The sequence below is a fragment of the Haliotis rubra genome, unplaced genomic scaffold (genome assembly GCF_003918875.1).
Source record: "Haliotis rubra isolate DU_JTF1 unplaced genomic scaffold, ASM391887v1 Scf134, whole genome shotgun sequence".
NCBI lineage: Eukaryota > Metazoa > Mollusca > Gastropoda > Lepetellida > Haliotidae > Haliotis > Haliotis rubra.
In genome coordinates this window covers 1-13,833 of record NW_025765270.1, presented here as the reverse complement: position 1 = coordinate 13,833, position 13,833 = coordinate 1, and the positions used below count along the sequence as shown (strand labels likewise).

The 13,833-nt window shown below is 44.7% G+C and overlaps 2 protein-coding genes across 2 annotated transcripts; one reads left to right on the top strand and one right to left on the bottom strand.

Annotated features, from left to right (window-relative positions):
* The first annotated feature begins 1,972 nt into the window (after positions 1-1,972).
* LOC124267840 (endoglucanase Z-like) lies at positions 1,973-6,076 on the top strand. Its single transcript, XM_046702832.1, has 4 exons — positions 1,973-2,014; positions 5,025-5,169; positions 5,421-5,586; positions 5,860-6,076. Exons 1-4 carry the CDS (start codon positions 1,973-1,975, stop codon positions 6,074-6,076), a joined length of 570 nt encoding a protein of 189 aa, XP_046558788.1.
* A 1,002-nt stretch (positions 6,077-7,078) lies between these two features.
* LOC124267831 (endoglucanase G-like) lies at positions 7,079-11,205 on the bottom strand. Its single transcript, XM_046702825.1, has 5 exons — positions 11,067-11,205; positions 10,133-10,276; positions 8,123-8,288; positions 7,646-7,836; positions 7,079-7,178 (listed from the first exon to the last, which is right to left on the bottom strand). Exons 1-5 carry the CDS (start codon positions 11,203-11,205, stop codon positions 7,138-7,140), a joined length of 681 nt encoding a protein of 226 aa, XP_046558781.1. The 3' UTR covers positions 7,079-7,137.
* Positions 11,206-13,833: the final 2,628 nt, after the last annotated feature.

Sequence of the window (13,833 nt, the reverse complement as noted above, 5' to 3'; positions counted from 1 at the left end):
CACTCACTTATACTCGTGCGTGTTGGTTTCGCCAGGTTGATAAGGTCCTTGACCTGTTTCATATGTCCTCACAGACGGACATGGGTATTTCCAGCTGACTCTCTCTCTCTCTCAATAACATCGGGGCGGTGGGGTAGCCTAGTGGTTGAAGCGTTTGCTCGTCGCGCCTAAGGCCCAGGTTCGATTCCCCACATGGGCACACTATGTGAAGCCCTTGTTCTGGTGTCCCCCGCCGTGATATTGCTGGAATATTGCTAAAAGGGGCGTAAAACCCAACTCACTCACTCAATAACATCGCCTAATTACATATGACGAAATTAGAATTTCTGGAGTCCTTCTTGTAGTTATGCCATCGTTATCTATTTACTCAACCCTGACAAGGCCCATGCAGGCCCCTGCTATGTTCGTTCTTGTCAATCAGGTGATTTGCAAAATTTTGGAATGAAAGGGAAAAATAAGTCTGCTGTTTGGAAACCAAAATCGAATACAGGTTCAATACAAGTCGAGGTACTAATCTAGTTGACCATCTAGGTACATACAACCGTTGATCATACGCCAAATAACTATGGAAGTATCGAATTTGAAAGATATTCATTACTTTGGACTGAACCGATGTTATTCTCATTTTGATACGAGTTACTGACAGGTAAACAGTGTGGAGGTAGCCCGGGCTATTTCATGCCTGCCAAAGTCTCGGGTTCGATTCCCGACATGGGTGCAATGTGAAGCCCATTTCTGGTGTCCCCCCACCGTGATATTGCTGGAATATTGCAAAAAGCGGCGTAAAACCATAGACACTCACTCTTCCCTACCTGACAATTTCAAACATTACCTAGGTGTTGTACCAGACAGCATTTAATACAGGCATGGTATTTTGTCTTGAGTTTTAACTGATTGAATTAACTGTTCACTTCTTGCATAAGACTGTAATGCATCGTTTAGTATTAATGTTATGTACATCATGAAATTTGCAATGGGTGGTCGTTTTCTATCCGTCGGTATCTCTGCCTATATGCACTGGTAATTTCCACCTTTGTGATCTTAACCTTTAGCAAATGTCAATTCCCAGCAATCCTAGACGAGATGTATAGAAAGGAAATAGGTACATCATCTTTGTGGAGGCTGTTGACCAAGGTCAGATCTTATCAGGAGTTTTGTTGTCCCAAGAGCAGAACAGAAATAACGTATTATCTGGCCAGCCAGACAAGATCAACTAAAATCATGCGAGGTCAAACATTTCAGATCATGGTTTTAATTCTAATTATATGTTCTCTGTCACAAAGCGATACCCTGGATTGTCAACATTCTGTTCTTGAATCTGGTGGTTGCTGGTGGTTGCTGGTTGTCGTCAAATTTGAAATCTATTCAGCAGCTTGTGTGGGAGTGGCAAATCCTGGACGTGCATACTTATCAGATACATTGTTTGGATGTCAACTGCGTTCATATAAGAAACACAAGGTTTCGGACTAAATTCTTTCTCCTTCATCAGCTGAATGGATGATACAAAATAGACAAACTTTATGGATAACAACTTCTTTAGAAGTGAATGGATGATAGGGTACAAAAAGAGCTTCTACATGTATATGTGAGAAAACACAAGTAACAAGATGACAAAGTTTGACCCAATTATTATTTAATGCTGTATGATAATAACAATATACAAATGGAAGCCACAAGTAAATTATTCTGATCGGTCATAAGCACTGATTGGTAATGGAATTAATAGAGTTGGTTTGGTTGGTTGGGTTTTGGTTTAACGCCGCACTCAGCAATATTCCATCTATATGGCGGTGGTCTGTAATAATCGAGTCTGGACCAAACAATCAAGTGATCAACAGCATAAGCACCGATCTAATTCGGACACGATGACATGTGTCAACCAAGTCAGAGAGCCCTATCCCGTTAGTCGCCTCTTACGACAAGCATGGGTTGCTGAAGACCAATTCATACCCGGATCTTGGTGCTTGTGACAATGGCCCGCAGATGGGTGTTGAAAGCCTTGCCGCTGGAAAAGGTGACATCTGTGCTGGCTTTGTTCTCAGTGATGGCTGACAGGTAGCGTATGGTGATACTGATAGGCGATGGGGTATGTTTGGGTCATGGCTCGGAGTTCTGTCTCTTCAAAAGACCAGTACATGTGCTACAACTGTCAATACGCTCAGAGACATGTAAAGCCACTTGCCATCCTGATCCAGCAGTGGATTGAACCATCTGGATGAACAAGCTTCCCCTGTAGACCAATATCGAGTATCTCTATCAACACACTATTAATGACATATATTGTGACAGCCACAGGTACACTACTCTCATTGTGCTAATATCAGCTTAGCTTATCCTCCAGCATACACAAACCGGATGAGAGTGCGACGGGAGCATTAACTTCATATTGACCACGACGAGGCTTTGCTGACTGCAGATTTATGTAACACCCGGTGTTCATGGTTGGTCGTGAACCCAGGTACATATTTTAGTCTGTGACAACAATGACTCGGTTTGTTCTACTGACAGTCTTTGGCGTTGATGAGGGATGTTAGGATGAACTGTTGACGTTGTTTTGTTTTTTGTTTATTTTCATGACATCCGGAGAGGGTGATATCACGAGCAGGGCGGTTACAAAACCAACAGTGAACCAGTTATCAAATATATTCGAGCTTCATTTTGTTAAAAACATTGGATAAATCTTCTAAAAAAAAGTTTATGATTTAAACGATTTTCAAGGAACTGTTAGCAACAGGGGTGGGTTCGAGTCCCGGGTGGGGCTCAACCCAACAAGGTACTAGAATTTGTACATATTTTACATTTGACCACTTTCTAAATGGCATTGTGTAATGTTAGCAAGAGTTTTCAAGAAGTTTCCAAACGACTTCAACTCTGCAGTTATTACAGTTTAAGAAATTGTTTGGAAATAACAAATTATATATACTAGCCACATAAAGAAACTATGCATTGTCAAAATATTATCCCAGTTGATAAGTACGATAACAATGTCAAAGGTTCATATAAACTTTAATGGAGGGATCCTGAGACCATAACAAGTCGGGAGAATTTCAATTGAAAAGTCAATCACAATGACGTCACGAGTCCACAAGCGGGACAGGGGTCAAACGGCCATGTCACAAGCTCAATAACGGGTATGTCCACCATCGGCATTGAGAACAGCAGTGCATCGACGACGCATAGAACCTATCAAACGTGCAAGGAAGGCTTGTGGGATGTCACGCCAGATTCTCTCAAGTTCTGTTGCAAGGTCAAGGACGTTATCTGGCGGATGAGGAAGACGGCATAGACGTCGATCCATCTCGTCCCAAACATGCTCTATCAGGGAGAGATCCGGTGAATTTGCAGGCCAAGGCAGTAAGTCAACGTTGTGGTGTTGCAAGAAATCCATAGCAACCCTTGCCGTATGAGGGCGGGCATTGTCCTGTTGGAATGTTAACCCAGGGCCATGACGTTGCAGAAAAGGAATTGCCACAGGTCGAAGAATCTGATCCCTGTAGCCCACACCAGTTAAGTTGCCCTGAACAATCACCAAAGGAGTTCTTTGGCGTGCTGTTATTCCACCCCAAATCATCACGGAACCACCACCAAAGCGATTCCTCTCCAAGACACAGGCCTGTGCATAACGTTCTCCCACGCGTCTATAGGCACGTTGACGTCCATCACTATGGGAAATGTTAAACCTGGACTCATCTGTAAAAACAACATTTCTCCACCAAAACAAGGGTCTGCGGACATGATTTCGGCACCACATTCGGCGAGTTTGTCGATGACGTTGTGTCAGGATAGGCCGTATGGCGGGACGTCGTGGTCTGATCCCGTGATGACGTAAACGTTGTCGAACTGTGTTGGGGTGGATACGGCGAATTCCTGGGATGGTTCGGGCAGTCATCACTGCAGTCTGAAACCTGTGGCGAAGATGGGTCACCCTTATCCATATATCCTGTCTTGGCGTTGTTACACGTGGACGTCCAGAACGTGGCCGATCGATGACGTCATTTGTGTTCTGGTAGCGTCTCACCAGTGCAGAAATGGTGTTCCGGTGGCAGTTGAAATGTGCAGCCACTTGTCGTTGAGACATTCCCCCACGGACGATCCCAATGGCCTCATGACGTTGTGCAGACGTGTGCCCTGCCATGCTATGCGTTTCAATAACCGTTTAATTGTTTGAACGATCGCAAGGGCAGGGGTTGAGCTTTCCAAAGTGACAGTATTGTGTGGCATTCATTTGCTCTGTTTCTCTTTCCCGGAATGCACGTGCAACAACGTATTGCACGTCTCAAGGACGAACCCACTGACGTCACGGAACGCGCATGCATGTTGGATACATGTCACTAATCTCTGAGTTTAAATCCTTATGTGTCTACACAGGTTTGATTAATTTAGATTTTAAATTTTTGTATGCACAGTTTCTTTATGTGCCTAGTATATTTACCGCCACTTTGAACAGTACATGGATATCACGGGGTGGTAGTGTAAATAGTATATTACCGTTTCCGTGGATATAAACCTGGTATACAGTCTTAATGTATCCTCTACATCCGTCATAGGTGAATGCAGGTCCATTATATAACATCCAGTGTGTGGATAATGTAATCTGAATGAAATGATTAAAAATTATCATCAACCTTCACCGGCATATTTAGTTCCATGGATAACAGTCGCCATGTGGATACATTCTCAGTATGCAATGAATATGTGTATATATTTTTCACCAGTGCATGTTGCTCGTTTTAGTATACTCTGAAATAAAAATTCAAAGAAATGAGAGGGGCGGTGGGGTAGCATAGTGGTTCCCTCGCCACGCTGAAGACCCGGGTTCGATTCTCCACTTGGGTACAAAGTGTAAAGTCCATTTCTAGTGCATCGTGCCATGAGCCATTATTGGAATTTTGCTGAAAGCGGCGTAAAACTAACTCACTCAATTATTATACAAGTATGACTGTCATTCACTCACTCACTCCACTCTGCGTACACGTCAGCAGATGATCCTAAATCTTTACCTACACAATGTCCTCGTCCTTCAGATGCTGCTGTATGAGGAGACCAAGAAGGACATATACAAGAAGGACATCGAGGACACGTTCACGATGTGGCTTCCCGGTGGAGATGTCCCCTACAGTCCCAAGTGCATGGCGTTCAGACTACAGTGGGGAGCGCTCAGATATGCCTGTTTGTAACATCATGTTCGTATGATCTGTGTTGCACAGATAGCGATCAGTTAAAGGACATAATATCTATCTCGCGTAGCGGGGCAGTTACAAATGGTTTATCGTTTCACAAATGCGTTTATTTAAGCGAAACCTAGATTTACAGTGGTATAGCAGAAGGTTTGAATAAACGTGAATATATTCGGTGTGGTATATCAATACACTAATTCCGTTTAAAGAGCCTCACCATTCACTCACTCATGTCACTTCCAGCCAACACGGCTTTCATCGCCCTCGTCGCCGCGGACAACGGCCTCCACACAGAGGAATACCGGAAGTGGGCGATGTCGCAGTTGCATTACGCCTACGGAGACACCGGAAGGAGCTATATTGTCGGATTTGGTGTCAACCCTCCCGTGAAGCCACATCACCGAGCGAGGTTTGTACATTCTCAGTGTTCATTGTATATATGTATACTTGTTCTCGTGACTGTATGTCTGAAACATGAATGTTTGGTTTGGGAATGCAACAAACTTCCACATTAATCACAAACTTCATCATCACGTATAAAAATGTTGTCGTATAACAATATTGTTCACCTGGCTGGTCACTTCTTGAAAATGAAATTTTCTAGGAATTTTTTGACATTTTATATTATGATATGGACGTGTCTATCTGCTACATGAAAGTTTTCCATGCTTCCTTCAACCAGTTCCTGTCCGATGCTGCCGGCGCCATGTGGATGGGACGCCCAGCTTAACAAAGGCCCTAACCCACACACCCTGTACGGCGCCATGGAGGGCGGCCCAGGTCAGGGCGACGACTACACCGACAGCAGAATGGACTACGTGAAGAACGAGGTGGCGTGCGACTACAACGCCGGCATGCACGCATCGACGGCAGGTGTGTTGATAATAAAGCAATTTTGAAGCATGTATAAAACGGCAAAGCTGACCGTATAATAAATCGAAAGATGCCATCTAGCGGTCAGTTTCAGAGCAAACCAAAAAGCCAGCAAAACACACATACCCGGAAATCATCTTAAGCAACGCCTTTTCTGATTTTTCATATATCCCGAACTGCATAAATCTATCGAAATATCTTCATAATATGGTATTGCTGTAACGTTGATAATATCCAAGAATCTACGAGACGCCTTTGTACAAAACCCAGACCAGTGATCCATTTAATTCATTTTCAAATAATTTGCCTTTTACTCCCAATGGAATCGCTATTCTCTGACATTACATTATAACATTGCCAGATTACATCGATCGATAGATAATAATTAAACCTCCGTACCGAATTTTATCTTCATAAATTCACATGATCTTTAAAGCTGCGTTCCATGTGTAAGAATTGTGATCAGCATACCGCTGGGTTTTATGACTAACGTTTTATAACCAAGTCATTGTTGTATCGTCCAGGTTCTAGAAACGGCCCACATGTGGTGTATACGCATGCATTCCACATATCATTCTCTACTAGCTTCGGAGATTTTACCCCACAATCTCTAGTACCATTATCTGCCGGTGAACAGAGGCACGTTTGAACTAAGTCCCTTGCCACAAAAAAGACTCTGCCACCTGTGTACTGTCCGTCTGAGGATATTATATGTACTGTACACCCCGGAAGTGACAACACCCTAAAACCTGTAAACGTTGTGTCTATAGGCTGAAAACAACCCGGTTGCTTGAGGATACGATCACAGCACACTGTTCTGCCTTAAGAACGCTTGCCTTCCCTACACACAGCACCAGAGGGATGTTTTATATTGCTTCAGTGTTGTTTCTATGACTGTGTCAGAAAGCAGACAAATACGACTCCGTCAAAGACTATACGCCTGCAAGTCTGGCTCTATATAAGAACGTAGGCACATTGACAGTATCAGAGGATTGTTATCTAAAGTGTCAAAAAAGAGATGACTCGGATTAGAAGTGTACAAGTGTATAGTATTTATTCCATGATAATGTAAACAAGTATGTTGAGTTTAGTTCGGGTATAGCTTCCTCAAGTACAGCGATTTCAGAGCTGAAACAATAGAAAATACATTCCTTATGGATGCATACACGTGTTACCACAACTCTCCATTATACATCACCTCACTACATTCCTTATGTCAAAGAATCACTCACATAAACACCAGAGAGGATAGGCAGAAAATACCCTGTAGAAAAATAGGATGGTTTTTAACTGAAACACCAGGCTTATCACTGAGTGACCAAAATTGGTTTCATACCGATTTGAGTAAACTTCCATCATTACTGTGGCGGTAGATATAGGACATTGATTTCTCACGTAATGAATGAGGGAATCGAACAAGGGTCTTTCACCAGCGAACGTTACTCAACAGGCTACCCTGTGGAAGGATGCAGCTGACTGCGTTCACGCACCAGCGAACGTTACCCAACAGGCTACCCTGTGGACAGGCTACGCACCAGCGAACGTTACCCAACAGGCTACCCTGTGGAAGGATGAAGCTGACTGTGTTCACGCACCTGCAACTGCTCCCTGGAAGGCGGCGTTGTAGTCACACGCTACTTCGTTCCTGACATAGTCATCTCGCTTGTCGGAGTAGGACCCGGACTTGTCCGGTCCCCCCACTAACGCCCCAAATAGTGTGTGGGGGTTCGGGCCCGCTTGGCGCTGGTCGTTCCAGCCACAGGGAGCAGGCATCATTGGGCAGGAGCTTAAACAGAAGTCATCAGCTAATGAGTTGAATATTTAGAAGGATAGGTAAATATGACTTATCAACAAAAGAAATAGCTTCATTTATATTTCTAAGTGCCTCATGTGGTAGTTGAAACATGTAACTTTATATTTACATATTTATCCATTTGCTCAATTTAAATTGGAAATGTACATATTAGTGAGCAACAGATGAACCAGGTAGATTTCCCTACCCACTACCCATCTGTAACCTACCTTCCCCTGTGGTGGGGGCGTTGAGGGGTATAGACCCATCTGTAACTTACCTTCCCCTGTGGTGGGGGCGTTGAGGGGGGTTCTTTCCGAATCCAACAACGTAGCTGTGGCCAGCATCTCCCAGTGCGAAGTGAACCTGACTCATAGCCCACTTCCTGTACGCCGCAGCACTGAGGCCTTCTTCTGCTGCCATCAGTGCAATGAACGCCATGTTAACTGCAGAGAAATTGAAAGGGTTTTGAACTGTGTGAATCACAGTAGATGGATGCTGTTGAAGGCGCCAAGTAATTTAGGGGTAATCGTTTGATACCCTGGAAAAGTAATATAGGCGAAACAGGGTTCGAACCCTCTATCAATGGTTTGACTCATTTCAGGTACGCACATCAAAAGATAGATAGGGCCACTCTTGACCCTTATCTACATGGAACACCAGTGAGTGAATTTGGCTTTCAGCAATGTTCCTGCCATGTCACGACAGGGGACACCAGAAATAGGCTTCACACATTGAACCCATGTAGGGAATCGAACCCTACTTTTCGGCGTGACGAGCGAACGGTTTAACAACTAAGCTATCCCCTTCACCCTAAATCATAATAAGGATGACCCAGGTAAGTACTACAGTGGGCATACTCATCGTACCAAGCCTGTTGAAGTGGTCGAGGGATTCTGGTTTATGATTAAGGCAGATTATTGAGTCATATCTTCGATATCTCCATCATCGATTGCTAGTTTGGGCAAATAATAACATTCATCCTTGAGGTCTGCTTCAGGGGTTAGCATTTCAAGAACACGTAGACAGTGACCCGTCTCTGCACCTGTTCTAAATACCCCTTTATGGTCACGCGAAACATGCCATCCCGCGGTCGAGACGTAGACTGGTGATGACTTGCTGCTTGTAAGACAATTTTCAGAGTTTCTGCTAAAGGTTTTGATCAGTTATTTTGGGGTAAGGGTTAGCATGTCTTACTCTACCGTAGCACCCGCCATATACCTATTGTCGGTACAAAAGTAAGTGTTAGGGCTCCCTCAGAGAGAGGATTGTTGTATCAGAGTGGAATGTACGTACTGGCATATCTGATAGCTCCCCACCGTAGTGGGTTGTTGTATCAGAGTGGAATGTACGTACTGGCATATCTGATAGCTCCCCACTGTAGTGGGTTGTTGTATCAGAGTGGAATGTACGTACTGGCATATCTGATGGCTCACCACAAGGGCTTGTTGTATCAGTGGGTTGGCATGTATCTGATGGCATACCTCACCGAGTGGAATGTACGTACTGGCATATCTGATTGCTCACCACTACAGTGGGTTGTTGTATCAGGGTGGAATGTACGTACTGGCATATCTGATGGCTCCCCACTGCTGTGGGTTGTTGTATCAGGGTGGAATGTACGTACTGGCATATCTGATGGCTCCCCACTGTAGTGGGTTGTTGTATCAGAGTGGAATGTACGTACTGGCATATCTGATGGCTCCCCACTGTAGTGGGTTGTTGTATCAGGGGGAATGTACGTACTGGCATATCTGATGGCTCCCCACTGTAGTGGGTTGTTGTATCAGAGTGGAATGTACGTACTGGCATATCTGATGGCTCCCCACTGTAGTGGGTTGTTGTATCAGAGTGGAATGTACGTACTGGCATATCTGATGGCTCCCCACTGTAGTGGGTTGTTGTATCAGAGTGGAATGTACGTACTGGCATATCTGATGGCTCCCCATGTAGTGGGTTGTTGTATCAGAGTGGAATGTACGTACGTACTGGCATCTGATGGCTACCCCACTGTAGTGGGTTGTTGTATCAGGTGGAATGTACGTACTGGCATATCTGATGGCTCCCCACTGTGTGGGTTGTTGTATCAGAGTGGAATGTACGTACTGGCATATCTGATGGCTCCCCACTGCTGTGGGTTGTTGTATCAGGTGGAATGTACGTACTGGCATATCTGATGGCTCCCCACTACTGTTGATTGTTGTATCAGAATGGAATGTACGTACTGGCATATCCCACGGATGGCTCCCCACTATAGTGGATTGTTGTATCAGGGTGGAAATGTACGTACTGGCATATCGGATGGCTCCCCACTGCAGTCTGTAGGCGAGGCCGTTGGGGTGTATGGGATCGAGCCGCCGGGCATCCAGTCCAGGAAGGTCTGGACAATGTCCTGCTTGTACTTGTCCTTCTTGGTCAGCTTGTACAGCAACACCTGAACAAGGAGAGACACGAGTGAGTGAGTATGGTTTTATGCCGCTTTTAGCAATATTCTAGCAATACCACGGAGGGACACCAGATATGGGCTTCACAAGGAGTAACACGAGTGGGTGAGTATGGTTTTATGCTGCTTTTGAGCAGTATTCCAGCATTATCCACGGCATCACAAGGGTAACTAGAACACGAATCAACTTCCCCAAAACGGCATATGGTGTCTAGTGGACTAGTTTGTGTTTAAACATCAAAATATATCTGTGTAAACTTCATGGTAGTGTCACAAGTACCAACAGAGTTGAAAAAAGTGATTAAAAACGTTTCCCCGAACCAGCCGGTCGAAGTGAATGTACGCCAATGTGTGATGGCGTTTTGACGTGATGAATAACCAAGAAATGGACATTGGATGGTTGTGTCTTTGATGTTGGAACCATAGTTGGGTGTTTGACCTTCCGTTTGCAGTGTTTCGGTGACGGCTTTGAGGCAGATACCGCCATGACACCGTGTGGTGTTTTACAGATTTTGTGTGTTTACTCCTGATCGCCTGTTACATTTTGTAGACCTGAGACGAGCGGAATTGGAATTCGCCATGTACGGCAAAACTGGCATCACTCGATGAAAAGTTAGCATATTGACTTTGTCACTAAATGAAAATGTTTGCTTTGACTGTATATAGATATTATTATTAAATCTTCTAGTGTTGCTAAACGGACTATTTTGTGGAATATTCTTCTGACATACAGTAGACACTGACCTCGTGAGAGAAGGTAAAGACATAACCAACACGTTGCCATGACAACTCACCGTTTCTCCCGCCTGTTTGTCATCCCAGGAGAATCCCACGCGGATCCGTTCTGGTGGAAGTTCTCGTGCCGCAGTCAGATACTTCTGCTTCGTAGGCCCCGCCCCACGTAGCTCGTCCTTGTACATCCAGGCGCCAGTAGATGGATAGGATGTGGTCCACGCCAGTTCTCGTCCTTACGTAGCCCATGATGACCTGGTCAGGGAGCAGGGTTAGATCATTTTGGACCCAATTGAGCAGTAGATGGATAGATTCGTTGTCAGTTCTACTGTCCGTCTAGTTCATTTTCTATTTGGCATTTCTGCCGGGACTGATTTGACAAGTGCTATTCTTATACTTAATATCTTGTCGCTTTCATATGGAGATAGTCTGTGTTAATCGTTCATTTGTCACTCTAGTTCGACCTCCAGTATGGGTAGATGACTGCTGCCAAGTGTCCCCATAGTGCTGTTGAGGGCGAGGAAACCGTACTGAGTGATGTAACCACACACTGTTGGACACTGCAGGATGGCTAGTATGGTGGTCACACCGATCGTTGGTTGGTTGCTTGGTTGTTTAACGCCTCATTCAGCAATATTCCAGCTTTATGGCGGGCGGTCTGTAAATAATCGAGTCTGGACCAGACAATCCAGTGATCAACAGCATGAACATCGACCTACGCAATTTGGATACGATGACATGTGTCAACCAAGTCAGCGAGCCTGACCACTCGATCGCCTCAGTCGCCTCTTACGACCTTAAGAAACCTTTCGTGCGTCAGGGACCCTATACACTACCGGAGCTTTGCTTCCCATCACATCGGACGACCACAGTAATCCAAAACCTACAGGCTTCATGTTCTGTTTTGAGGTGGTTGGAGTATTGTCGCCCCGCTTCTCGGTGGCAAGGTAGCCTCTCAACAGGTTTAAATCCAAGGCTTCCAAAGTTTGAGGTATATGGCATGCAGGTTAAGGCAATATGTATACTGGTTCTTGTGGTTACCGAATTTAGTGGATAAGTTATCGGCCATTCCTAGGCATGCTCGATCTTCGTAGTAGCTGTCTGCCCTGCATTACCTTGGCAGTAAATCCTCCCGGTGGGATTCTCCTAATGTAAATCAGCTCGTGAGAAGCTTCATGCATGGCAACTCAGCTCGCTGAAGCGGGTCTTTTCTCTGTGTGCCGATTGGTCATGCATACAACAGCCTGCTAAAGTGGTTATGAACCGTAGTGTGTAGTGGTACTTGTCACCCTCGCTGGATCATGCTTAATATATTGATAACATAGGTTTCCTTTGGGGTTCCTCTTAACGGGCTGGCTCCTGTGCACTATTGTTGTAAGTTACCTTCGTGCTCCAAAGACATTTTATAGCTGTGATTGGTTCTGTTTTTCTATTTTAGTTATCTCGGGATATGGGGGTGGCATCTATACTTCATCCCAGCTGGAGCCCATCGTCTGTGGGATAGCTGTAGAAAGCCTGTCTCGAATGAGTGTCAGCCGAAACAAGGCTGACCCGATAGCTACCCTCAGGCAATCGTCTCCCCTATTCCTAATGCTGACTATGGCATGTTTTTCCTATAGTAGGTGGCGGTTAGTCTAGGCATGACTCCGCTCTGAATGGCATCATGTAAGTTAGCTGCGTCTAGATAGACATTATTGATTTTATCTTACAGTCCACCGTGACCCCAAGCGTGTAGCGGTTCTAGGTATTCTCGTATCTGCTGAAAAACTTTGGTAATGATTGATGCGTCTTATGGGTCTATATATGGGGCTCGACACCTTGCCTAATATCTCGGAAGCGCAAGGCTGCGCTGAACGCAGTGACCTCCCCTGACCTTCCTCTGCCTGCTTATCGAGCGCCAGACATTTTAACTGTGATCTGAAACTCTTGATAATTTCCAAGATTCGCTTTAGTTCTTGGTTTTATTCTATCGGGGCTTATCAGAGGCTTGATATTCGCAATATCTATATTCCTATCAACATGTACGCGCCAGCCTCTCAAATAGTTTTACAGCAAGCCTTCATAAGGTTATATATATATAGTGCGCGTATGAATCGTGTAGGTCAATAGCTCTATTCCGCCGTAATAGTTCTGGCTAAGCGTTTCATGGTTTCTATATTGAGAATACTTACCGCCTAAACCCAAACTCTGCGCCACTCTGAACTTTCAGTTGTTTTGCCAGTGGAAGGTTTTGCCAATGGGGCATGTGATAACAATGTGATTAACCCACCTTCCCTTGCGGTTTGAATAATAACTCCGCTGCGGAGCCCAAGCTTACTTTGCCTGGACTTTTAATTGTTTTAATGCGTGGAGGGGCTTCTAAACCTAGTAATCTCAACAAGGCTTGGCTCTCATTCGGTGAATACCCGCATTACGCATTTTCTTCTGCTCTGGTGATTCGCTTGAGTTCACGCAACCATAAATTGGCACTGGCGCACACACCTGGGCAGAAGATCAATTCTCTAATTGGGCCACAGTTGCAAAAGTGAGGTAACGGATAAAAGGGCCATCATAAAATAACTAGATGGCTGTTCTAATCCAGTAATTTAGCACTGCCATATATAGTGTTCTTTGAAGCTGTGCGCGTGTATTCCTGCATACCTTGTAAAACACTTCCATCTGGTATTGAGTCGTGATCCCCTCACATGTGAAGGGGCGAGCATATTTAACACCCTCCTTAATCCATGCTACATCACTTCCAATATGACCTGAAATCAGCGTCCCCATAAGTTCAGTTCATCTTTGAGTATGTTTTCTTTAAACCAAGAGATTCGAGG